Source organism: Balaenoptera acutorostrata, chromosome 7 (assembly GCF_949987535.1).
Source record: "Balaenoptera acutorostrata chromosome 7, mBalAcu1.1, whole genome shotgun sequence".
Lineage (NCBI taxonomy): Eukaryota > Metazoa > Chordata > Mammalia > Artiodactyla > Balaenopteridae > Balaenoptera > Balaenoptera acutorostrata.
In genome coordinates this window covers 73430163-73454829 of record NC_080070.1, presented here as the reverse complement: position 1 = coordinate 73454829, position 24667 = coordinate 73430163, and the positions used below count along the sequence as shown (strand labels likewise).

General features: G+C 36.4%; 1 protein-coding gene across 11 annotated transcripts in view; it reads right to left on the bottom strand.

Annotated features, from left to right (window-relative positions):
* Positions 1-24667, bottom strand: part of HDAC9 (histone deacetylase 9) — a 572450-nt gene that overhangs the window by 380874 nt on the left and 166909 nt on the right. For 2 of the 11 annotated variants that reach the window (XM_057549727.1, XM_057549728.1), the window contains 3 exons: positions 22748-22958; positions 22097-22314; positions 2759-5527 (listed from right to left, as the gene is read on the bottom strand). In XM_057549727.1, coding sequence (XP_057405710.1) covers positions 5213-5527; positions 22097-22314; positions 22748-22958 — 744 coding nt within the window. In that variant the 3' untranslated portion in view covers positions 2759-5212. Of the gene's footprint in view, positions 1-2758; positions 5528-11084; positions 11166-22096; positions 22315-22747; positions 22959-24667 lie in introns of those variants that run through there. The other 9 variants (XM_057549721.1, XM_057549724.1, XM_057549725.1 and 6 more) reach the window with 6 other exon arrangements.

The window sequence follows — 24667 nt, the reverse complement described above, 5'->3', positions numbered from 1 at the left end:
GTAAATACAGTAACCGATAGTTATACTACAACTATACTTGACCTATAATTAACATGCAGGTGAAATAGAACAATATACAAGAAATACAAGACAGTCTATTATGAAAACAATGAATCAGAGAATCCAAGAATCTTAGGTAAAAGCTATTAAAAATCAAGACATATTTTAAGAAGTGGTTTAGGGCCCCTGGCCATCTCCAGAGCACTGTTTCTGAATCAGACTCTCCCAAAGGGCTTGAAAAATGTAGATTCCTGGGCTCCTAGTCAGTACAACAGGATCAGAACCTCTGCAGGGTGTGGTCAGGAATCTCAATTGTCAACATCTTCCCTCAAGACAATTTTTATGCACCTTTCAATAGGAAAACCACTTAGGAGGTCTAGAACTCAAGACAAACATCCTTGTTTTTTTTTTTTTTACAACACTATATACAGACTATATTATGTCAAAGTGACTATCAAGTGCATCCTTGATACGTCAAAAAAGTTTTTAAAGGCAGTGTCCTGACTGCTTAGAAATTGAAGTCTCCTCCCCTTCGCTGGGGAATAAAGGTAAGAAGTGGCAAGGGAGAGCTGTGAGATGGTTGAAATCTTGTCTCTTTCACTCCCCCAAAAAGTTAATTCCAAATGCAGTCGCTGTGTCACCCCATCTCAGGACTGGCTCTGGTCAGAGAAAAAGAGGCTCACAAATTTTCATGATTCTAATAGTTGAACATAATGTACAAGAATTAGATTGCTCATCTGTGATTTAGAATAAAAAAAGAGTCCTGATCTCCTAACTTACAGCAATGACTGAAAGAGAAAATGGATTCAAAACAGTTTGGAAATTCTGATGGGCAAAGACAAAGAGAGCGAGAGAGCGAGAGAGCGAGCGAGAGAGAGAGAGAATAAAGTGCTAATGATTTAATAAACTTGGACATGTAAGAAGAACTGTTGCACAAATACAGCTCAGGGGTAGAGGCTGAGAACAAGGGCTGGTGCGGGAATGTCTGGGTTCAAATTGGAGCTAGACTGTCACTAACTGGGTGATCTTGACCTGATTTGACTTCTCTGGGCCCCAGTGCCCTCATTTCTACAATGGGACAATAATATCCACCTTGTAAGGTTGTTGTGAGGACTAATGCTTTAAAAGATGTAAAGTGCTTATAACAATACCTAGTACATTATATATTTGCAATAGTTAAGTCTTTTTGTAAATCAAGATGGTCCCCCAAAGTTGCATTGTCTAAACCCTACAGTTTATAAGCCTTAAAGAAGTTACTTTAAATGAGAATAGAGACCTTTTAAAACCTAGATAGATTAGTTCTGTAAAGTCATATTCCCAATATCCTGCTTCATTTGCCTGAGTTCTTTGATTGCCTGCACACACCCACCCCTTACTTTCCCTCTAAAATCCAGTTGGAGGAATGACCAATAATAAAGGGAATGGTAATCTACCTCTCAAACTCCTTCTCTAGTATCTCTAAGTCCCTGATTATAAATGCTTATAATTTGTACACCTGGATTATTTATCATTGTTCACCCATAATTACACACCCACAATTGTATATGTCCATTAGTGGAAAAAAATCACAAAGGAATGCCAAATTAAAAAAAATGCTGTTGTCCTCCTATATATCCGTTGAGTACTAGGCTTCAAGAAAATGTTTAGTGTCTGAATTCCTTTTTAACATACTTTAGAAAAAAAGAAGTATGAAACAACATAAAAATTTCTTAAAAACTGTCTTTCTTAGAACTATGAAAAGTAGCAGTCTCCATTTCAGCAGCCACCTTCACCAGGGAGAAGGCAGCTCTAGACTATCAGAAGAGGAAATCTAATGGTTATTCACCGCAGGTCCTGGCAAAAACTATTTTCCTGAAGAAGAAGTTTCTAATATTGATGCAGTTATCAGTCCCTGTACATTTCGTAAATCAGATACACAGTATAAAATCATTATCTAATTGATTCTTCCAACTCTTTTTTGAGGATCTCTAGTACCAAGTTAATTTTGTAATTTTATAGTCCAAAGACAATTTTCAGGAAATTATGACTAGCATCAATGGTATTTCCACAATTCTGACCAAATTATCTAGTTTATAGCATTATGCAATGATAATCCATTTCATAATACTCAATGATATTAGCTCCAGAATTAGAGTAGCTTTACCTCATGTGACACTATTGAAGTTTAAAGAGAATCAAAGAATATAAAACAAATATTTTTAACCTATTGAACCACATACACAGTAACACATTATGAAGTACTGACTAGTAAGTTTTGCTTGCAACTGACCAGAAAAGGAAAAGGAACCCTTGGATGTATGTGGTCTGGTTCCCTTCACTTGAGTCAGGCTCCTTGTTCTTCACACTACTATTATAATAATTGTTTCCATATAAGGGGAGGTCATTTAATTACTCTTTTCTCTTTAAATTTATGTACTGTCACTTTATACTTGTAGGTCAGGTCCTTACTGTAATAGATATAACTATTATGATACACAGAAAATTATTCATTTAAATATTTTATTGAGTGCTTGATATATTCAAGGGATTATATTAACCTTTTTAAAAATAATTTTTTAAGTTGAGCAAAGTTAGGAACTGATATCTATTTATATAAAATTTTATATTTAGAAGTTGACATCAAAGATGATAACATACGAAAAAGGCCACGCGGGGAAAATAAAACTGCAACAAATTTTACATGTGTTTGCTATGTGGTAATGGCTGATGTAAACAGGTTAAAGTCACTATTGTTGAATTTATTATTTTTAATGGCATTAGAAGTAACTGCTCGAAAGATCTTTATTTTCTTGTTTCAACAAAGAATGGCAATATATTTTGGTATATGAGACCTAGTGCATGAGCTTCAAATTCGATTAAATATATCAAGTTTACACAAAGCCATATGTATGAAAGGGGATCTTTTAAAAAAAACTTTATTTGAGAAAGGAAGAGACTTATAACAGAAGGCAAGAAGAGAAACATACAAACAATATATTTACAACACAAAACAAGAGATCACCTTCAAGGGTGTAAATTATAATAAATACAGTAGATTTTAAAAGAGACATTTATCAATTAGCTCTAAGATTATTTAAGTCCAGCTTTCCTTTTCACTGGTTCCAGGTAGTTTTCTTGATTAAATTCAAAGACTATCAAATTCAAACAATTAACGTCCACCAACTGTACTGATGAAGCTCTCTCAAATGACATTATAAAAAATAGGTTTTTTTTTGTTTGTGATTACATATCTTTGCAGTAATATTATACAAAAGGCTGTTCAGCCACATGTTCCTCCCCAAATAAAATGTATTTTAAAAGATGCACTATCCCTTTTTTATGAGATTGAAAAAAGACTTTAAAGAAAATGTATATTTATGAGATGGGAAAAATAAACAATTTTATCTTAGGAATGTCATATTTTTAATGCAAAACAACTGACAAAAAGTCATTTTAATCTGAAGGAATATACTAACCAAAATATGTTGGTAGTAGGAAGTGTTGCCTATTACAGCTATTTGTCAAATTATCAGGACTTTCATTATATGGAAATGTTTTAAACTTTCTAACTTCTAGTTTATGTTCATTTAATTTGAATGGAGACTTTTTAAAAAAGGATAATGTATCTTTAGCAGTAACCTTTTTTAAGAAAGATTTTAAAATGTCACAGCAAAATGTAAACAACACGTGCCAGTAACATACAGTTGTACAAGGTCTACATTTGGCAAAACTGCTATATCTCCTTTGAAACAGGATACTACACCTTAAAATGCCTCGGATTTAGAAATATAAATATTTTAATAGAAAAAAACCTCACAAAGATTCCAGGTCAATTTGGATTATCCATATTAAAGGGGTCTTAATACAACGAATCTTTAACTAGCTTAACAAAAGTAAACCTATAAAACAAGGTAAACATATCAAAAGGGAGTATGAAGGAAATGTTCCAGTGAAAAGCTTCCTTAACAATTTCCCTACTTGTGGTGTTATTTTCTTAGACAATAAATCAATTCATAGAGTGCCCTTTAAAAACAGAGAGAGTAAAACACTATCCTCCGTTTTTTTTTTTCCCTACATTCCTCAGTACATGAATCACTTGGACTTCCTGTTTCCACAAGGCATTTCCTGTTCAGCCTCATAGAATCAGTTTTCTGTAGAACAGCAGGAACCTGACAAAGAACTGACTTAAATAAACAGTCTACTGTTGCCTTCAAAGTTGTTTGCATTTCATAACATCAAAGGACATAGTCCTTCTGAAGGTGCATTATGTACAAGTAGATTCTTTTGTTAAACCTAACTTTCCTAATTTTTTAATTTGCCAAAATAGTATGGTATATGCCGTGTCATTATGGAATTATATTAAAGAGATCCTAGTGACAATGATTATCAAACATGATACACCTTCTTCTTTTAAACATGCTTTTGACTTCATATCAGATAATAATCACACCGTTACTATGTTTTCCACAACTGTAGATACAATACAGTATCTGATTGGACCATAATGCTGCACATTACTTCTTGCCAACATTTGCATCTGCTTCATTTGATCTTTTTCAATAAACAATGTCATCAAATAACACAGGATAAAAACGAAATGAGCAGTACTAGGTGAGACATAATGTAATATTTAAAATAGTGCTGTGCTGTACTTTGCATCTATATATTTAAAACCACCTCTATTCCTAAAATTTTCAGTTGCAATCTATACAATAACCTAGGACTACTGGCATAGTAACCAGAACATTTCACTTAACAAAAAAGAGAGAGGAAGGAAGGGCTGACTACCTTTAACAGGGTTCAAGACTGTAGTATGATACATTATATACAACAATGTGAAAATTGAATTCTGCATATCAAAAAAATCAAGAACTAATAGAATGTTTCATTGATCAGACTGGGAAACTATATCCAGCAGTCACTGATCTCAACAGATAAACTAAAAACAACAGTGAGTTCGTTTTCCTTAGAAGTAATTGGTGGGGCAGGCTTTGGGATGAATTAAAACCCTATTACTTGGATACTGATGTAGTATAATTTTAGTGTAACAGGTATTTCCTTACCAGTAGAGTTTCAATGAAACCTTGATATCTATATAGAGATCAGAATATAGAAAGATCTATATAAAGATATATCTGCATTAGAATCCTTAAACACTAAAGTCAAATCATTCAGAGATATAATCAGATAGGAAATTATATCCATTTACCAAAACCTGCAATGCATTTCATATTCAGATAATGACTTTAATTACAAATCCTGGAGCTAAATCTTTGCCTATTACCTGTTGCATAAAAGCAGCCTGCTCCCCAGATTCCATTTCCTGGATCTGAGCATCTTCATCACTGTCCACTGGTTCCTCCTTGACCTTCACAGCCCCAACTTGTCCCAATGTGTCATCCACAGAAGCACTGCTGTCACTCCTAGTGCTGTTGCCACTAGAGGGCGCTCTGTCTTCCTGCATCGCCTGGTCCCCCTGAAGCTCTTCCTCCGCTTCCTCGAGGTGACTGCCCGGTTGCTTCAGTTGTTCAATAGATTTCGAAAGCAGCTAGAAGAGAGTGTTCAGGGGTTCAAAATTCAATAGTTCTTGGTGGTAACAGAGCAGCAACATACACTTTGATTTCTTATGACTCTACTTCAGTACACTCTGATGTCTAATCTCTGAACATTCGTTTCAGAATGAATTTGTACGCAACAAACTTCCTCAGTAGTACTAAATCTGAAGCAGTCCCATCAATTCCATATTGTACTGGTGTCCTAGACAGGGAATGAAGTCTTTCAGTGGTTTTTAAAGATAGATCATTCTTTTGGAAAAAAGTAAATAATAAATTTTTTCTATGGAAACAACGAAACTTTCACAATCTCATTTTCCAACAAATGGCAACCACTGTAAAGGACAGAAGCACAAATGCTAAGAGTTCTTCTTGCCTATTAATTTTCCTATACCTAAATGGTCAAATGATAAAAGACCTTCCTATATACTTCTAAAACATGGATATACTGATTTTGAAATCCTGAACTTTAAAAAGATGTGGAATTAAAAAAAATTTGACAGCACTAAAAATGTTTTATAAACATATCCAAATGTAAATTAAATAACAGGAAGGAAACAAGGAATTCTTTTTAATTTGAAAATTATTATTTAGACCTTTTATTTTGTAAATTAAATCATACTTAATCTTCAGAAGTGTATGAATTATAATTTTAAAAAATAATTGACAACACACCTAACTTAAACAATAGCAAAATGCCATAGTATAAAAGCTCAGAATATGGGGAACAATTCTCACGATGATTCCATCTCGTGTAGGCTTTTTGTTTTATTTGACAAGGACCCTATTGACTGATCATCTGCAGATCTTGAACTGTGTTTTCAAGAGTGGTTAGAATGTTCTGCTGAGTCAGTGCCCATGTAAGCAACACGCCAATTATTATAATGAGCAGCACGGTTAGAATACCACCACAAAAATCATGAATACAGATTTTTCTATGAAAAATTCAAATTTACCTCCCACTCACACCTAACTATGTTTTTAAAACCAAACACATACTGTAGAGTTAGAATACATAAAAACTCAAACTTTGCAGGGTGTCTTAACCTCTTAGATATTCCTCCAATCCTCACAACCTCAAATGGCCCTGCATATGCTGACAAAGCCTTTCAATTTCACTGTAGTAGAATTATCCTGGGAGTTTTCATCCATTTGTTCAACAAATATTTACTGAGTGCCAACTATGTTCAAGACACCCTGCTAGGCACTGGGAAAACAGCCACTGCCCTGCCCTCATGGAGCTTATAGTTTAGAGTGTTAGAAAGGCACCAAATAGATACATAAATTTGTTCTTCTTTTCAAGTGTGGTAAATGAAAAAAAAAAAAAGAAACACAGGGTGTTAAAAGAAAACACACTAGTTGGTATAGGAGGGGAAGTGTGGACTACTAAGGAAGGTTTCACTGAGGAAGGGCCATGTTTAGGCTGAGACATGAAAGATGAAGGAGGGACAGAAGTCGTTGGGTGTGTGTAAGGAGAGGGAATCAGGGGAGGGACCACTTCTGGCAGAAGGCACAGTGTGTGGACTGAAAGAGGAGCCCCGTGCATTTGAGCCATTGAAAGGCCAGTGGGGTTTGAGCACAGGAAGACGGGGAGAGGAAGCTGGAAGACGATTTTGGAGAGGGTAACACAGTTTATAATATATCTGGGTTGTGAATAAGCTTCTAGAGAAATAAAATATAACTTAGGATAAACCACATATAAGACCTAAACATCACTAATCCTAAACTAGACATGATCAAGCGAAGAGAATACATACCAATCAAAACTCATATCAAAATGAAGATGGTAAACTTAAATATTAATTTCCTTCGTGCCTACAATCTAACGTCTATTGTTCCTGGACATTCAGTATATGGAGAACATTCATCCCACCATGCTTTAAAGGTTTTTAAGTACTTTTTAGGAAACTATCTGCAGGACTTTTGTACCAATCGTGAACACTTATCAGCTCTTCTTGTCTTAAATACATAATAACTTGAACACTGCTGAGATTTTGGAGGAAAGAGACAATGTAATATTCCTGAACTCTGACTACACAATTGTAAAATTCCATTTAATTGGCTAGGGGAAAAAACATCTAACACCACAGAAAACAAGCAGGGTTTTAATTGAAAAGCTCCAGTTTTAGCTGGGACACCAGGGATAAGAATATTATGTGACAAACACCCACTCACTTTTCAGAGAGAGAGAGAGACAGAGAAAGAGAGAGAGAAAGAAAGAGAGAGAGAGACAGAGAGGTCATCAGCCAGGCCTGCAACTTTGACCTCCATCACTCACCTAGAATGACATACAAGAGCAGGTTAGAGGATTTTGAGGGGAGAAGAGATTTACTTAGAAGAAGTATTAGTCAGGTGAAGGAGGCTGCAAGAGCCCCTCAGACTATCTGCCAGAAGACTGCTGCAATTCATCTTATGGATGGATGGTTACCGAGCTGTAGAAATTCTCCCTCTCACTACCAAAGCTTAGCTGGAAAGGTCCCCGGGAGCTAGCTCATCAGAGCTGATGGGCCAAGGATACTGGTGGGTCAGGGACACCTCCACAAGGTGGTCAAAGGATCCTGCCCATAAGAGCCTCTGTGAGGGCAGAAGAAAAAAACTCTATGGGATGTGTAGCCACAGGACAGGAACTAAAGGCCATTCATGAAAGGTCAGCCAGAGAGCACATGACCAGTGTCCAGGAAATGCCACGTCAAAAGTTCCTGCTTCCTGTGGGTGACTCTGCATCTTATCCAGCTTCTGGATGTTTGACTACAGGGAGTATTTAATAACCAAGAGGAAGTTACAGATGCCACCCGCTAAGTAAAAAGACTTTTCTGTTGCTATTTCTCTCCTCAGCTTCAGTTCCAGCATGGCCTCTCACTGCCTTGACCCCCTAACCTCCAATGGTCCTCCACCCCTCAGCTCTCAATGACCTGGTCTTCGTTGGTAACTGTACACTCTTCCTAAACCTCAATTTCAAACATCATTTCTTTCTTCTGGCTCACCCTCAGAATATTCTGACCCCAATCATTCCTCACCTCTGGAGGGTCTTCCAAGCTACTGAGCCTACCACATTCTCACTGCCCATCACCGCGCGCCCTCGTTCCCCGACTTCCTTCCTTGCTGGACTAGGTTCCATTCTCCATCAATAAAAATCACTCGCTTATTATCTTCAACTCCCCTGCCCTTTTCAATATGGATTTTACTGTATAAGTAAGACTTCTAACCTTGGTTAATACTAAATCCCTGCCAAACCCAAGCAGCTGAATAAGCTAGGAAACAAATAAACAAATTACAGTCATGCTGAGTGTTTTTCTTCAAATTTGCGATCACAACCCTCAAACGGACCCTCAGTGCTGCCTGGAAATCCTAGTACATTTCTCTAGTTAATTTTCTCCCACTCTTTCAATGACTATTTCAAATTACTTCCTCTCTCCTCAAACCTCTAATATCCAGACCTCTTCCTCACTCCTGCTACCTTTGCTTCTTATTTCGGTGAGCAAATAGAAGCATCACCAGAGAAACTCAACATTCTGCTACCAAGCTGTCCCACTCACTCTTCCTCCTGTTACAGTGAAAGAAAGGTCTGCAGCCCTATCTTAGTCAACCCCTCAGCTTAATGCCCTGGGTCCTATCCATTCCTGCAGTTATCCACTCTGTCTTCCATCACTCATTTCCCATCTCTGCTGGAGTACTTCCACTTGGACACCTTCAGTCTTATGATCCATTTTAAACGAAACCTCCCTTGACCACCCCCCCAAACCCATTATGTACCTTCCTTCACAGTAAAACTTCTTGAGTTATTTCTCTTCATTGTCTTCATTTCTCTTGTCCCATTCTCTTTAGAATTCTCGCCAACTAGGCTTTCATCCACACTATTTGACTGAAATCTCTCTCGTTAAAGTCAATAATGACTGCATAAATACCAAATCCAGTGGCACTTGAAATAGGATATTAGCAGGTGCAGTCAGGATGAAGCATTTTAGAAAAGAAAACATGGCAAAATCATAGCATCTTTGAAAGTAAGAGATTGATATTACTAACAGTGGTGCAGCCAAAGACCAGATAAGATGTATGTGAATTTACTGAAATATAATTTCCTACAGATAGCAAATACGTCAAAGAAAATCTTTAATACTGACAAAATGCTGAGTGGTTACAGAATAAATCACACGTACATTTTAACAGAAAACCTTTAACAGAAAATCCGATCTGTTAATGTATTTCTGAGGTCACCGGAGTACCCAGAAATCATATCATTTAGTCCATGAATCACATTTGGTATTTACCACCTCACTGACATAGTGACATACATGAAAGTGTGTATAACAATTTCCAGTGTACAACACAGAAACAATACTGTTTGTTCCAGTGCCTCTGGCTTCATCTACACTTCTGCTGGACGGAAGGAAACACGAGGGAGAAAAGTGCCAGAATGGATAATGCTGTGATAACTGGAAAAGAAGGTCTGACAGCAAAATGATCTCTTCCAAAGGCAGAATTCCTTATGGGTTTGTAAAAGAAATGCTTCTTGACACAAAACGGTGACTTATGAGTGGAGATCATATAGATATAAAATGTTGGAATTGGAAATTTTCTAATATCATTCTTCAAATCCTTATTTTACAGAGAAGGAATTTCACGCCCAAGTAAAAGCCGAGTCATCTCCAGAAAAGAGAAGACACCTAGAACTTTTTATACCCTTCCACTTTGCATTCTCCTCTCAAACAGCTTTATTCCAATGACAACTGAATTCATATAAACAATTCCAATGTCTCCCCTGAGCTCCAAACTTGCATATTCAGCTGCTTACCTAACGTCATCACTTAGATCTAAAATATCCAATAGGCATCAGAAACTTTAAGTAGCTCAAAGATAACCTTTATTCCCGTTGCACCCAAATGTATTGATCGCCTAATTTTTCTCATCTGAGTAAACAGCATTACCCAGTTGCACGAGTCGAAAATCTAGGATTTATCCTTGTTTCTCTCTCACTTGTCTTCATAAATATCTGAAAACTTAATTAGTGCTTAGCAACAAAGCTTTGACACGTTTTTTTCCCCAGGTTATGAGGCGAATGCCAGTATCCACGTGAATAACAACTACTACTTTTTCACCATTTATGGAATAAAACATGCTCTTTGTGAAGTTTCAAAAAATACAAAAGAAATAAATGGGATCTCCTGGAGACCGTTTTGCAAAATATAAATGCACAGAGGGAGTTAACCTACACTTATTTTTTTTAGATATTTGACTCAAGCTGTTTTTATTTAAACAGTCAAATTTGCCGGAGTGGAAAAATTAGCAATAAACATCAAGAAAATCTGCAAACAAAAGTCACAGAAAACCTGCCTGCCAGGTTTGACGTATTTCAGATTTTTAAAGTGAAAAGTTACTTGCTGTTATTTGTAAGTTTCTGACTATTTACTAGGAAATCCAGTGTTGGGACTATGTTGTGTTCTATGTGTTTTTGAACTACAAATGTGACCATTACAAAGAAGGTATGAGCAAACCCTTTTCTAATTTGTACTGTTGCTGAGTGGCCCCAGCTGCAGGGAGAAGCTGTCTGCTTACTCTCAGTGGGGTGGCAGGGTCTCTCTTTGGTTGAACATCTGGAGGTGATCCCCCAGCAAAGTTGAGCTGTTGCCTTGCTGGCTAGAAAACACAAGAAGAAACATCTGTGTGACAGATAAATGTGTAAGCCTGCGTGAATCTCGGCTGAGGCCCCATCTGTAAAACACACTGTGTGTCATTCGTCTGACACCAGGTGAGTTACTTTGGTGGGGAACCCAGCTGAGATGAAGAAGATGATGGCTGAGCAGCTTCTTCTACTCCTTTTATCTGTGCTTCTCCTCATCTGTCAGCATGTCTCTGTATTCTCCATGCTACTGTACAGCAATTGTACCAAACACTAAGAATGCTGCAGGCGGTCCATCACCATTCTGGGTTTGCAACACACACACTATACACACTTACGCTGGAGATTTTATAGACCAGATAGCATGATAATTTATCCAAACTGCTCACAGCTTCAAGTATTATAACTCGGCTCTTGAATTCTTATCAATCCCTGCTAGGGTCATAACTATAGCAAGTCCACAATTTCAATGTTTGGACTTTGTTATATTATATGATGTTCAACATAATTCCATGCTGAACATCATATAATTTATTGGCAAATGGTGTAAAATTCATTAAATAATATTTAAAGGCTGTGCTGCTAATCTTTACACATTAACCCATTTAAGTCCATCTCTGTATAAGTTACATTGTTTGATAAAATTCTAGAAACCAACATAAGCATAGTGCTTTTGAATAAAATATCTTTAAATTTTATATTTTTAACTTTAGCCACAGAAATCCTTCATGTCCCCACAAATATCTTTAGATATGGAATATCAAACTAAGAACAGGAGTATATAAGGAGTAAATCTGTTTCTGATAGACATCTGATTTTCTGAAATTGTCAACAAACCATTCAGCACAAGTGTTTGAATTAAACCATGCAAAATGACCTTCAACCCTATTCATCACTTCCTTATTTTGCCTCAGATTTTAAGACAGATTTTACTTGGGGAATGGCAATAGCATAAGTTTTTTTTTTTCTTTTAAATAAATGTAAAATACTTCTTTTGGAAAATAAAACCCTTCCCTTAAGCTCCAAGGAAACTAGATTTAAAAATAATGATAAAATTCTGCCTCAATTCACAAATAGATTAGGTATGTACCAACTGTTCTCAAAAACAACCAGAGCTTGGAGGGCTTTCAAATCAAGAGGTCTACTTAGAGAAGAACTCCGACTCAAGCCAAAATACTACATGTCATTTTGCTTCTGTGCATTTTAGGGAAAAAACCAGAAGAACCAAAGTTAAATAACAAGAGCGAAAGATTTTCTAAGTACTGGTCCATTATTCAGATAAATTCAAAGTCTAAACTGAAAAACACCCTTTCTTGCCAATATTGAAGAGATATAAAATTAATCTAGGGATCAAATGAATTCTTAATAAAAATGCGTTTATTTTTATAATGTTAAATGACTATCCAAAACAATGACAGCAATTAAAATATCCTTTCTTCTGCTCTCAAAACATCCTAATATTCCAATAACTCAATTATGTGTTCACTTCCAGAAAGGAGACTGAAAATTTCCTCCTCCTGGCTAGTTAGAGAAAGTTACCCACCCTTTCATTCATTCAACAAATTTTTACTGAGCACTTGCTATGTGCCAGGACCTGGGAAGAGAGAGGTCCATCAGGCAAGATTCTGTCTCTCAGGGGGAAATAAAAAATAAGTAACTGAAGAGTGGAACTAAATGTGATAGGGAATAATGGGGGAAGGAGTGAGCGTCTGTGTCCAATTTGGATGCGCAAGGAAGGCCGCTCTGAAGAGGTGAGGTTTGAGCTGAGGGAGACTCCAGTACCAAGGTCGAGTCATAAGAACACCTGGAGGTCGAACATTCCACACAGAACTGTGGCTAGTAGTTCATTGCAGGAGATGGAAGGAGACTCCTCACAGACTGGAGAGAAGGCCAACGTGGTGGGAGCTCAGCGAGTACGGGTAGGGAGTCGGAGATAAGGTCAGTGACGGGGCAAGAGCCTGTGGGCCATGAAAAGATATTTTGATTTTATCCTACAAACAATAAGGAGCAACTGGGGAGTTTTTAGGAAGCCCTTGACATGATTTGATTTGCATTTGTAAATGATCTCTCTGGCTGCTACAGAAGATTGGATTTAGGTGGGCAAAAGTGGAAACAGGAAGACTGGCCTTTCAGAACATAAAATCCTCAGGAAGAGAGTGTAACAAGAACTATTAGGGGCTTTTCTTAACTAGAACACAAATGAGCTATTTTTCCCTCTTTTAGAGCACTGTGTAATTGTATGTCCTTTTATATTACATAATAGGATTTTTCCCTGATAATCTCCTTCCTGATCTTCAGTTGACAGTATGTTTTCTTTTAAAGTTTTCTTTTTTCCTTCTTTAAGGGTAATGAATAGAGGCACAGTGAGGAGAGGCATGCTTATTTTCTTTGCTAACTCTTGGTGATTTTGGACTGTGGCTCAGAATAGACAAGATCTCAAAGCCAGGGAGCTCCTGACCGCTTGACTCATAAACATCTCCCTTTCTCCCCTCAATCCCTTGCTTGGGTAAACTGCATAGCAGTGCAAGCGCTACTTAAAAAAGACAACCAAGAGTAAACCCCAGACAATAATTGCCACATGGAAAAGTGGGCCCAGTGTAGCCAGACTTTTCAATTTTTCAGGCAATGCCAGAAATCCAGATTTGTATTTGAAATGATTGACCAAAAACTTGAATGCTTTTTAAGACACCAGCCAGGCCAAAGACATCAGTTCAATGGAATGGATCCAGTCCATAGACTATCAGCTTGTGACCTCTGCAAAGAATCCCTTATGTCTCTTCTTGCTTGAATGTTTTATGGTTTAAATCATTTAGGGCTGATGTCTGCATGCTCTTAAAATACACCATCCTTCATACTTGGGATTCGTTTTATGTTCCCTACATGGTCAAAAATTCAAGTACGTTGCCAGGGGTTGGAGGTAGGAGTATGGATTGACTACAAAAGAGCAACACAGGGGAATTTTGGAAGTTGAGGGAATTGTTCTATATCTTGATTGCAGTAATTATATGACGATATACATTTGTCAAAACTCATTCAACTGCGCAGCAAAAGGAATAAATTTTACAGTGTGTGAATTATACCTCAATAAAAAATTCAATAACTAACCATAATATTGTTCCAAAGAGAAAACAAGGTCAGCTTCATGATGAATACAAAGATGCAAGGAAGAGCTGGAACAAAATTTAGTGGTTTGGTTTACAACAAAGTAGCTTGATGCAATATTGAGGCAAGTGAAAAATGTGTGTCTTAGAAATATTCTACACTTCCGGAAAGCCATTTGCATTAACATAACTGGTAAGATATAACTCTTAGTGCTATATAAGAATATAAATACTGTGTTAAATGGAAGGATTTCTTACTATGTTTACAAAGCACTTTCAGTACATCCTCTCATGTAATTCTCACTATAAACCTCTAAAGTGTGCAGATTAGAGCATTAGTGGACAAAGAGGTATGACACTTTGGCCAAAGTCGCAAAACAAATAAATAAGTGTGCAGGGCATCAGAAACTTCTCTTGGAAAGGCTACCCAGCATTCTAGATTTTGCAATTCATATGAACTATGCATTCTGTAGAACTATCTTTGATTAAAATTATCTATTTGCAGGTCTATGAGCCATTCAAGGGGAAAAACATGCCTTCTCTGTTTTCACTTCCAGGATGCAGCAAAATAGTTGCTAATAAATCTTTGTGGAGCACCAATTATTCCATGCCAGGAAATTATTTTTTAGAAGTGAGTTTTTATTGCTGGTTGATACAACTAAGTTGATAGCAAGAGAGTAACGATATATTTAGGACATGGGAGCAGAGCCCTGGATGCAATTCTGCCTGAAGGAATGGGAATACTCCAGACTGTATGACATTTCAGGGTCACTATAATCCTTCAGTCTTCATAAATATTTAGAGAAAGAGCAGAAAGATACAGAGGAAAAAACCCCTAAAATCAGGCACTTATAAGCAACCAAAATCTGTAACAAAGAGACTGCTACACATCGGTGGTTTTCATGTCCACAAATCACTTAGTTATATTAAAAATTCCTTAGTAAGACTTAATTATTTCATTCTGTCAAATGAAACTATTTGTCAAGGTTGGGAAACAACCAAATTATTTAGCTTCCCTCTCCTTTTGAACTCCTGGAATCAACATCAGTCAAACCACTCACATGGCCTAATTCCCCAGATATTTTTCTTTCCCCTATTTTCTTACCTCATAGTCATGTCCAACTATTGTTTTTCTCATTCAATAAAAGCGTCTCTGACTAGATTAACAGTGCAGAGTGAAAGGGAAAGGTCAAGGTCCTTCCCTTGGTCTTCAAGTTATGAAAGCAGCACTGGGAACGTTTATGAATGTTACACATTAATCCACTGAAATGGTCATTTAGTTTCTTTTCCAAACACAGGATTTCATCACATCTAATAATAAAGCAACAAGCCATTTTCTGTATATTATAAACCATCAACTTGTAATTATATAGTGAAATGCTTCTATATGAATTTTCTATGATGATGTAAGCCGGTATTGCAGCATAAGTAGTTTTTTTTTTTTTGAAGCCCAATACATACCTACAAGGATCTATTTACATTGGGCTAATCATGTCGAAATAGCATCTATTTAAGGGTAAAGTCAAAGTTTCTTTTATAAACCTCTATAGATAGATAAATAATCTAGGAGGCTTTTTACTGTTATAAAATTAAGACTGCCTTTCAATGCCTGCTAAAGTTTTTGGACATACTATCCATCTAATGGGCAAAATGTAATCCTAAATTGGTGATTAAAGACTCTGCATGGAAACAAGCTGTCAAATGGATAGAGAGAAATTAAACCTGACAACAGTAATGCCTACTTTCCTAAATGAAAGCCCAGTTCAAGTTTCTACTCATCCATTTTTCAAAACTTAAAACAAGGCATTTTCCAAACCACCCATAGATGAGATGCCAACATTTGCATTTCAGTTGAACTTGATGAAGTCAGTTGACTTTCAGCTTCAGGCTTGCTCAGAACTCCTGTGACAAGATGTTTGCCCAGTCTAAAAAATATGGCAATGGTACAACACAGAAGAAAGGAATGAAGTGTGGCCTGGCTGGAGTTGGCTCTGTACTGCATTCACACTGCATTGCTGGAAAGTCAACAGGATATCTGAAAGTCCCACCATTGGGTCCATATAAAAAGACATACAAGTGAGTAACTGGATGGAGGGCAATGAGTGGAGAACTGGGAAGCAAGGTCAGGAAATGGGATTTCTCCTTCCTGGCAAATCCAAACAAATAGCTAAAAAATAAGATAACCCTCCTTTTTTTGGTTTGTTTGCCTTGTTTTTCATTGTAAGTTTCCTACTTTTTGGCAAAAATAAAATTAGGAAAATCTTGTCTCCTGCTTAGTGATAAAAGCAACATTGAAATCATAAGCCTAAGTTTACGTTAAGGACAGGCTTTTGTGTCATACAACCTATGTCGGAATCCCAGCTCTGTCAACTACTAACCTAGCCACTTCAGTCAGCTTACTTAAGCCCTTTTAAATTAACTTTCTTGAGAGTAAGAAAAAAAGTGTGCTTATAGTTTGAGGAGATGATACACATAAGAATGCTAGCATGGTGTCCCAGCTCATAGAAGATCCTACACATAAAAGAGAGCTGGCATCATTTAAATGATCCTATCCCTAAGTTCCCTATGGGAAAGGTTCTGGAAAGATGCATGTTGTATAAAAGATAGGGAAGAAAAGATACACTAGGAGAAATAGGTGTAGCAAAAGAGCAAAAATTGGTACATGGTCCTTACCTAATTATCCTTAAAATATTAATCTTCTTACAAGTAAGGCATGGATAGAAATACTCTTATTAAAATAAACTAATATGAAGTGTGACTTCAAAATATGTAAACTCTTTGGATTGTAAATGTCTGTATAATTGTTGTTCAAATTAATTTCCTTGGGAAAATATACACTTTGCTTAAGAGTGCACAAAACAGTTATATTTTTGTGCTGCCTTCAGGGATACTTTATAAGGAAAAATACACACACACACACACACACACACACACACACACACACACACACAACCATGCTATGTTTGTATGTGACCACAGGCATGAAAGAATATTCTCCCTTGAGTTGCTCTGGATGGATTACTGGGGACAAGGAGTGGGTATGAATCATGAGGGGTTATGGAGAAAATGTAACATTTATGTTAGAAAATTATGTCAAGAAAAGGAATACAATAGATACTACTCAAATAAAGGGTCAAATTCTCTTCCAAAACTGATGAAAGCTCCCCATTAGCTCCGTGCCAGCATTTGAGCTTAACTATATTCATGCCTTGCTTGTGAGACATAAAATCTACCTGTTTTAATAAGGGCAATGTAGGACATCTGCCCGCCCTCCCCTTTACTGCTCTTGTCTTAGATATATTTTTATTATGATAAAATAGCACTCATGTCAAAACGCCTAAGTATCATAGTAATAAATATATAATAAATACTTATATCTAGAGTGAACCTTGACACGTATAAGATATCATCTCATGATTTATGTGGGGTTTTTTTAAGTGTTGGCTGATATCCAGTCATAGGAATGCATAAGGCATTTATCACAGAGCATTTTACAAAGAAAGAAAGAGAGGGAGAGAGGCAGGGAGAGAAACAGAGAAAGAGGCAGGGAAGGAAAGAGAGAGAGAGAGACAAAGAGAGAAGGGAGAGGAAAAGATGTAAAAAGGACAAGATAATCCTGAGAAGAACTAAACAAGTCTCAAATCTTGTTTCCTCCAAGAAAACAATTTCCTTCCTCATGTCCCCTATCCTAATACTTAAAACATCGTATTGTATTACTGTTTACTGGAATATTTCAGTCCCCTGCTCCCCATATGGTAAGCTCCATGAGGATAATGAATGTTGTTTTCTTAGTGCCTAAAATAGTGTCTGGTACCAAGTAAGAATTCAGTAATGATTTGCTAAATGGATACTTGCATAGATTATTTCATTCAAATAAGTACTGAATGAAGAAATAATTTTCTTAAAATTTCTTCTCATATGGATTTGATGGAATGAATATGAAAAGTATAGGTATTAGAAAAGTTATTAAAATTCTAGTTAAAACAGAAACCATTAGGCATCAACCAATGTTATTCTATTAATACTATAACTGAGAAATAATTCAAAGAATAATGTTGTCATTTGGAAGGGGGCAGAGATCTATGTCAAATTATCTCACAACAAAAATGCCTGAATATACTCTGGAAAATTTCTGTATATCATTCAGAGAGTGATGTGACTAGAGATCTACCCTTCTATTAATTAGGCAGTGGTCAGAATACTCCTTCAAAAATCATAAAAACGTCCAAGTAACTGTGGTATTTTGTTTTCATCATAGTTTTTACCAGAAAATCTGTGGCAATATTTAAACTTGAAAAGGGTTCAGAAGAAAATTATCAATACCCTCCTATATTTTTGTTTGCTATTTTGTATTTACAAGGAAAATTCTGTTTTAGAAACCATTTTTTTCTAATAAAAAAATCAAAAGATAGTGGCAAAAGCAACAGTTTTCTTTTGAAATCCTCATATTAAAAAACTCTTGTTTTTTTTGAAACATGAAGGTACTATATATTAGTAATATAAATTGTTTAAATGCATTTCTGAATTTTTTAAATGTCTCAAAAAGAAAAACCAAAAAACAAACCAAAGAACAAATGTTGTAAGCCATGATTTTCTTACGGTTAAGCTCCTCAAAATTCTTTCAGTGAAAACAGAATATACAAACTGAGAAGCAGAGATAAATCATTCTGACATTTTTCATTCATTTTTCAAGCTTGCCCCATTATTTACTGGTAGATACAGCAATACAAATGCTACATAAACCCATTCCTGCGGTATTTCTGCTAAGCTATTAAGCACTTACAACATAATTACATGAGGCTTAACATCTTACCACACACAAATTTCCCATGTAAATGTCATTAAAGTATCAGGTAACAGGTAGGTAAATTGTTTAGTATGATTAATAACATTTACATTGTATAGTTATAACAAGCATGAATGACTGCTTTCATAAATGCAGTCAAATAATAGCAAGATATGAGAAAGTCTTTAAAATTTAATAAGTCAATCATTGTATAAACTGTTCTGAAAAGTATAGCTTTGCTTCTAATTCTTCTACAGATTATTAGCAATTCAAATAAATCATTAAAAATTTCATACCAGGAAGGCCAATCATATTTAATATGATGTAAGTTTAGAGATAAACCTACTTATTTTTTCTTTCTTCTCACTCCATTTTTCCTCAAAATTCCTAAATTCCTCAAAAAAGAACCATAAAGAAAAGCTGAGGGAATAAAAGGAAAAGACATTTTAAAATATGTCATCTGCACACCTATGTCTTCATGTGTGCCTATATTTCCTGCTGGAATAAGTATCTCAAGAGAAAGGACCATGCTTTTATGATGCCAGCTATGTGGCTCCAATTTGAATGGATTCAGTAAAGGTTCTTCCATGATAATAGGAATAGAACGACATATATTAAAGTTTCTGTGGTTATTTCTCATTAATGGTTATTCAAAATGGTTAGAGTACACATAAATATATTATTATATAGAAACTAGTTATCTTTTGGCATCTAAGTTTGGCCTTCTCCTAATGTGAACTAAATGTTTTCATTACCTCGTGGGGGAGGGTGAACAGTAGCAATTCATTTATTAATGGTTCTATTGTGAATACCATGGAACAGGATGGAGTTCAAGATTTATTTAATAAGATTCTTCTCTATTTCCTTAGACAATTGAGGGCAGGTGAAATATTTTCAAATCTGGAGAATACCCAGTGTGCATATGCCATCTTGATTAAACATATGGAATATATACATGGAGAAAAGCCAAGTAGAGACCTGCTTGAGTAATCTAAACACCCAAGTTGAGAGAGGTTAATATATAAAGATCAGCTTTGTACTTTGAAGTTTTCTGGGCTTCATTTTGCCTAATTAAGACAAGATTTAATAATCAAACCACTGTACAAACATGTACCTAAAAGTATAGGTTTGTTTCTAATTTTGGGAAGAATTCTTAACAGATTCCAAGGAATCAGCTCCACATGGGAGAAGGTCTCTGATAAGATTTGCTTTTCTCATTGCTAAAATGCAAATGCCTGCTTTCCATCTTAGTTTCTTCCATGTGACTGAGGTTAGCATCTGCCTGTCAAAATCTCGACTGTGATACTAATATACAAAGATTCTGATATTAACAAACCATCTGAGTGTGAAGCAGTGGCAACTCCAGGTCATAAAAAATGTATTCCAAAGTGTTCTTAAAGGTATTCATAGAACTCATCTGTAGATGATGATTTCAAAGGGATCAATTTACCTGATTTACCTATAATAGAATATGCACATCCACATATTTCTAGGAAATAGAACCGAGTAGCAGAAAGTAGACTTAACAATCCAATACTACTTTTCTAAATGAACTTAACTCCAGATCAAAATATTGTGAGGTGAAAACTAGAATTCCCAGTCTTTCCTCTCACACTGGACAATGTTTCAAGAATACCTGGTAGTTTTAAGTAGTGCTGAGATACCACAAAACAAACCAACCAACATAACTCTACCATAAGGTAGTAAACATGCAGAATAACATTCAAGACAAGGAGTATTATATGCCATTATACAAGAAGGAAGTTGGTTCTCCTCTGACAAGACTGATTTTACCCAAAACAATCTGACAAATTTAGAGAAATGCTGTAGCAATAAAACAGGTATTAATGTGATGCTATAGAAAGAGTCTGAAATATAGTGAAATACAATCTGCAGTGCAGCAAACGATAAGAGAGGCAGCTGGCACAACCAACCACCCTGAACCCCAATATACACACATACACGTCATCTTTGAATGCTGCAAAGGGTTGGGCTGGGAGAATTTGTGTTCAGTATTGTGGTCTTCAGCCCATGCTCCCTCCCTGCATGGCTCTGCCTTGTTAAGATGGAGGCCAAAGAGGAGAGAACATCTCTAATCCCACCTGCAATAAGGTGAGCACATGATAAAGACCCCCTTCTCTTGCTATTAGAAAGATGATTAGACCTTCTCCCATGAGATTTTGTTTTGTTTATATCACAGTACAATAAAGCATTTAAATACTAATTCAATTTTTAGCTATCCAGTTATCAGTAAACAGGACATTGTTTCTCAATATAATGTCTCTACAAGATATCTGGAGGTGATATAGTAACAAAGGACAATAGATAGAATTTTGATATTCAGGACCTTTCATTCTCCAGAAATGAGAGGATTCTACTTTGTAAGGCTACCATAGCAGAGAGTAGTGGCAACACTGTACAGACCAGTTTCGCTTACAAGTTTATTGAAAATGCTTTGCTGGCCTGCCTGATACCATTATTTTAGGATGACTGTGGTTGCTCAGCAGGAGGGCTCCTGAGGATGTGCTGTGATTCAGGCATTTGCTGTTCATTTCAGCCACAATAAGGCTGCCAGAAAGAAACTACCACAAGTTTCTGAGAAACTGCTTCAACACTGACTGGAATAAAGTAGGGCATACTAAAAAATAAATATAACATGCATACATAGAAGTTGCTGAGAAATACCTAACTGGCCGACCTTGGCATAGCTGCTAGCACCTGTGCAAACTTCAACTCTGCCTCACACCTTTACTACAATAACAAAAAATGGGGCTCTGCACACACGTGCCTGTATGTGCTTCTGTATTAAGATAGGTACCCAATCATAAAAGACTTTCTAATGTAGGACCTCAATTTTGCTACAAATGTCCTACGCATGTAGTGATGGAGAAAACAGTGATAATGTGACGGTGTCCTTGAGCCCTGACAGCAGGGCCAGGAGGGCAGTCTCCGTTTGGCTGTGATGGATACCAGCATTCTCTCTTGTATGCACACATCGGTGAAGAAAACCCCAATTTCCACACCAGTGTTTATGGCATGTTGACGTGGCTTGGGGACTTACCTTGTTCATGTGGATCTGCTGCTGGTATTGCTTCTGCTTCTCTAAGAATTGCTGGTGTTGCTGCTGAATGACCAGCTGAGCCAATGTGCTCTGAGGCAAAGGTGCAGACTGGGTTCGATTCAGGGGTCTGTGACGGGGTAATTTGTGGGTACCTCTAATGCCAGGTGAAATTCTCTCTTTTGTTGCCAAGGGAGACTGAGGATGTAAGGGAAGTCCACCTGAAAAAAATATATATGTACATGTATATATGTACACACACACCGACACATACACAATTTAAGAAAGAAGCTACAGAAAATAGCTATGGGATAAGTTTGACGAAAAGTAGTATACTACCGGGCAAATATCAGAAGGCTAGGTTGGGTGGGGTGAAGGCAAAAGTGCCAAAGCATTGGGCAGACATGCATCTGATCAATGACTCGCCAATAGTCCACTCTGGTATGTATGAAGGTTAAATAAGGTGAGTATTTTTTTTCATGGATCTAGAGGAATAAATAAAGACAACAGTCTTTCCACAGTACTAGGTATCAGGGAGACCTATGTATGACACTGTGAATCTTTACTAGGTCTCGAGTTAAAGAGACATTACATTGAATTGCTGATAAAATGAAAGCCCTAAAATAACCTGCAAAGGGTGCCGTTATGAATTACCAGCCACAAGAAGCTTTTGCTGTCGCATTTGTTCTTTCAGTAATAAATGCTGCAGGAGAGCTTGGTGGCTGCTGTTGGGCTTTCCCTCCAAAGTGACATGGGGATGGCTTGAAGATGCCGGATTGCCGCCCCCATACTGCCCAGGCAGGGGAACGCCTTGCCTGAGTGTCTGGGTCTCACACTTCTGTTTTTCTTTGAGTGAATTTGAAGCCTGTGTCAAGAAATAATACAGATGTTAATCCGCTTTCATCCATATGGGTCATTAGGTCTGTAAATCATTAGATTAGTTTCTTATTCCATAATTCCCACCCCCCCTAACCCCCGACCAAAAAGCCCTACCTTACCCAATGGCTGAGTAGGGAAAATGGATAACACCATGTCTTGTGAACTAAGGGAACTAACAAAGGAGAAACAAAAATAGAGCGGAAGCACTGGAGACAATTTAGTATTGGGTATCATACTGAACCCCAAATAAAACTTTTTTTAACATTAAAAATCATGTTAATTTCAGGCTTAATAACTGAGAGAGTTATTTCTAAAATAGTTTAATATACTGCTATAGTAAAAGGTATATTAGAAAAGTAAAATTTATTCAAATCACTGAGCTAATGGCTATACAATAGGGATTAAGAAGCTGGAGATAAAATGATCCGTAATTTTGGAGTTTCAAGCAGAAGGAACAATTCACCCTTTCTCTATACGTCCTCTAATACGTTCACAGAGCTGTGGGTTTCCAGTATTTAATTTTTAAAATAAAATTCTTGAGATAAGTCAATGAAAGGTTATATAAAATATGCAGGAATTTGATTTAAACAAGTATTTTATATTAATTCATAACAGATTCCCAAATCTTTAAATATTGAAAATGACACTCCAGATACTTTTGTTTAATAAAATAAACTACAAGTGAAATTAGATATCAAATAAAAATGCTATTAAGAACTTGAAATATATGATAACACAGTAATAAGGCAATAATATTTATATCATCAACAGTAATAATGAATTCTCCTATTCAAAGAACTTAATGAATGGTGGTCATTTTGGTATTACAAAAGCAGAGGTCTAATACCTCAAAATTATGTGGCATGTTTCTTTTCAAAACTCATGTTTCATCTTTCAAAATTACTGTATACCAGGGAAGCAAAGCAATTTTCAGTGACTGAGAAATTGAAGGACAAAGAGGTAAATGGTTTGTCTTAGTCACATAGTGAGTCAATGCAATGTTTAATCTAGAAGTGATTCCTTCTCCTGGCCTCTTTTCCTTAAAATTTACCACTACTCAGTGGGGAACTAGAATATTAGAGATCCCTTTGCCAAAGCAATGCTAAGCTTGAAAAATTAATTGTGATGGCCTCATCCACACCAAAATGGAAGCAAAGAAAAATGAAACTTCAATCCAAACCACACTGGTTTATTCATCCAAAGGTACCAAATTGTATTACCATTGAAACATTAAATGGTCTGGTTTTTAGTACTTGGTCCTTTGGGAAAAAATTCTCCCCAACCACATTAAAAGTGGTGCATGTTTGTGTTAGCTGGTAGGAGTGACTTAGAACATGCAAAAAAAGAGTAGGAAAAAAAAAAGGCCTATTCACATGTCATAAGTTTCTGTGTTAGTATTTGCTTATCATCAGAAGAGATAGGAAAAAATAGGAACAGAAGAAAATAATTTTTAATAAGTGAAGATTTGAAAATATCATCCATAAATATGTACATTTTATTTCATCCCTAATTTCTTTCTTCTTTTCACTAGAGCCAACTGTTTACAAATGCTTCATGTGGAATTTCAGGGGCATAGCTGAATTCAGTGTTTTTAAGCCTGTCTTCTTTCATCTCCAAATATAAAACAACATCCAAATTTTGCTTTCTCCTCACTGGTATAAGATTACTATATCACATAAGGTAACATTCTACTCT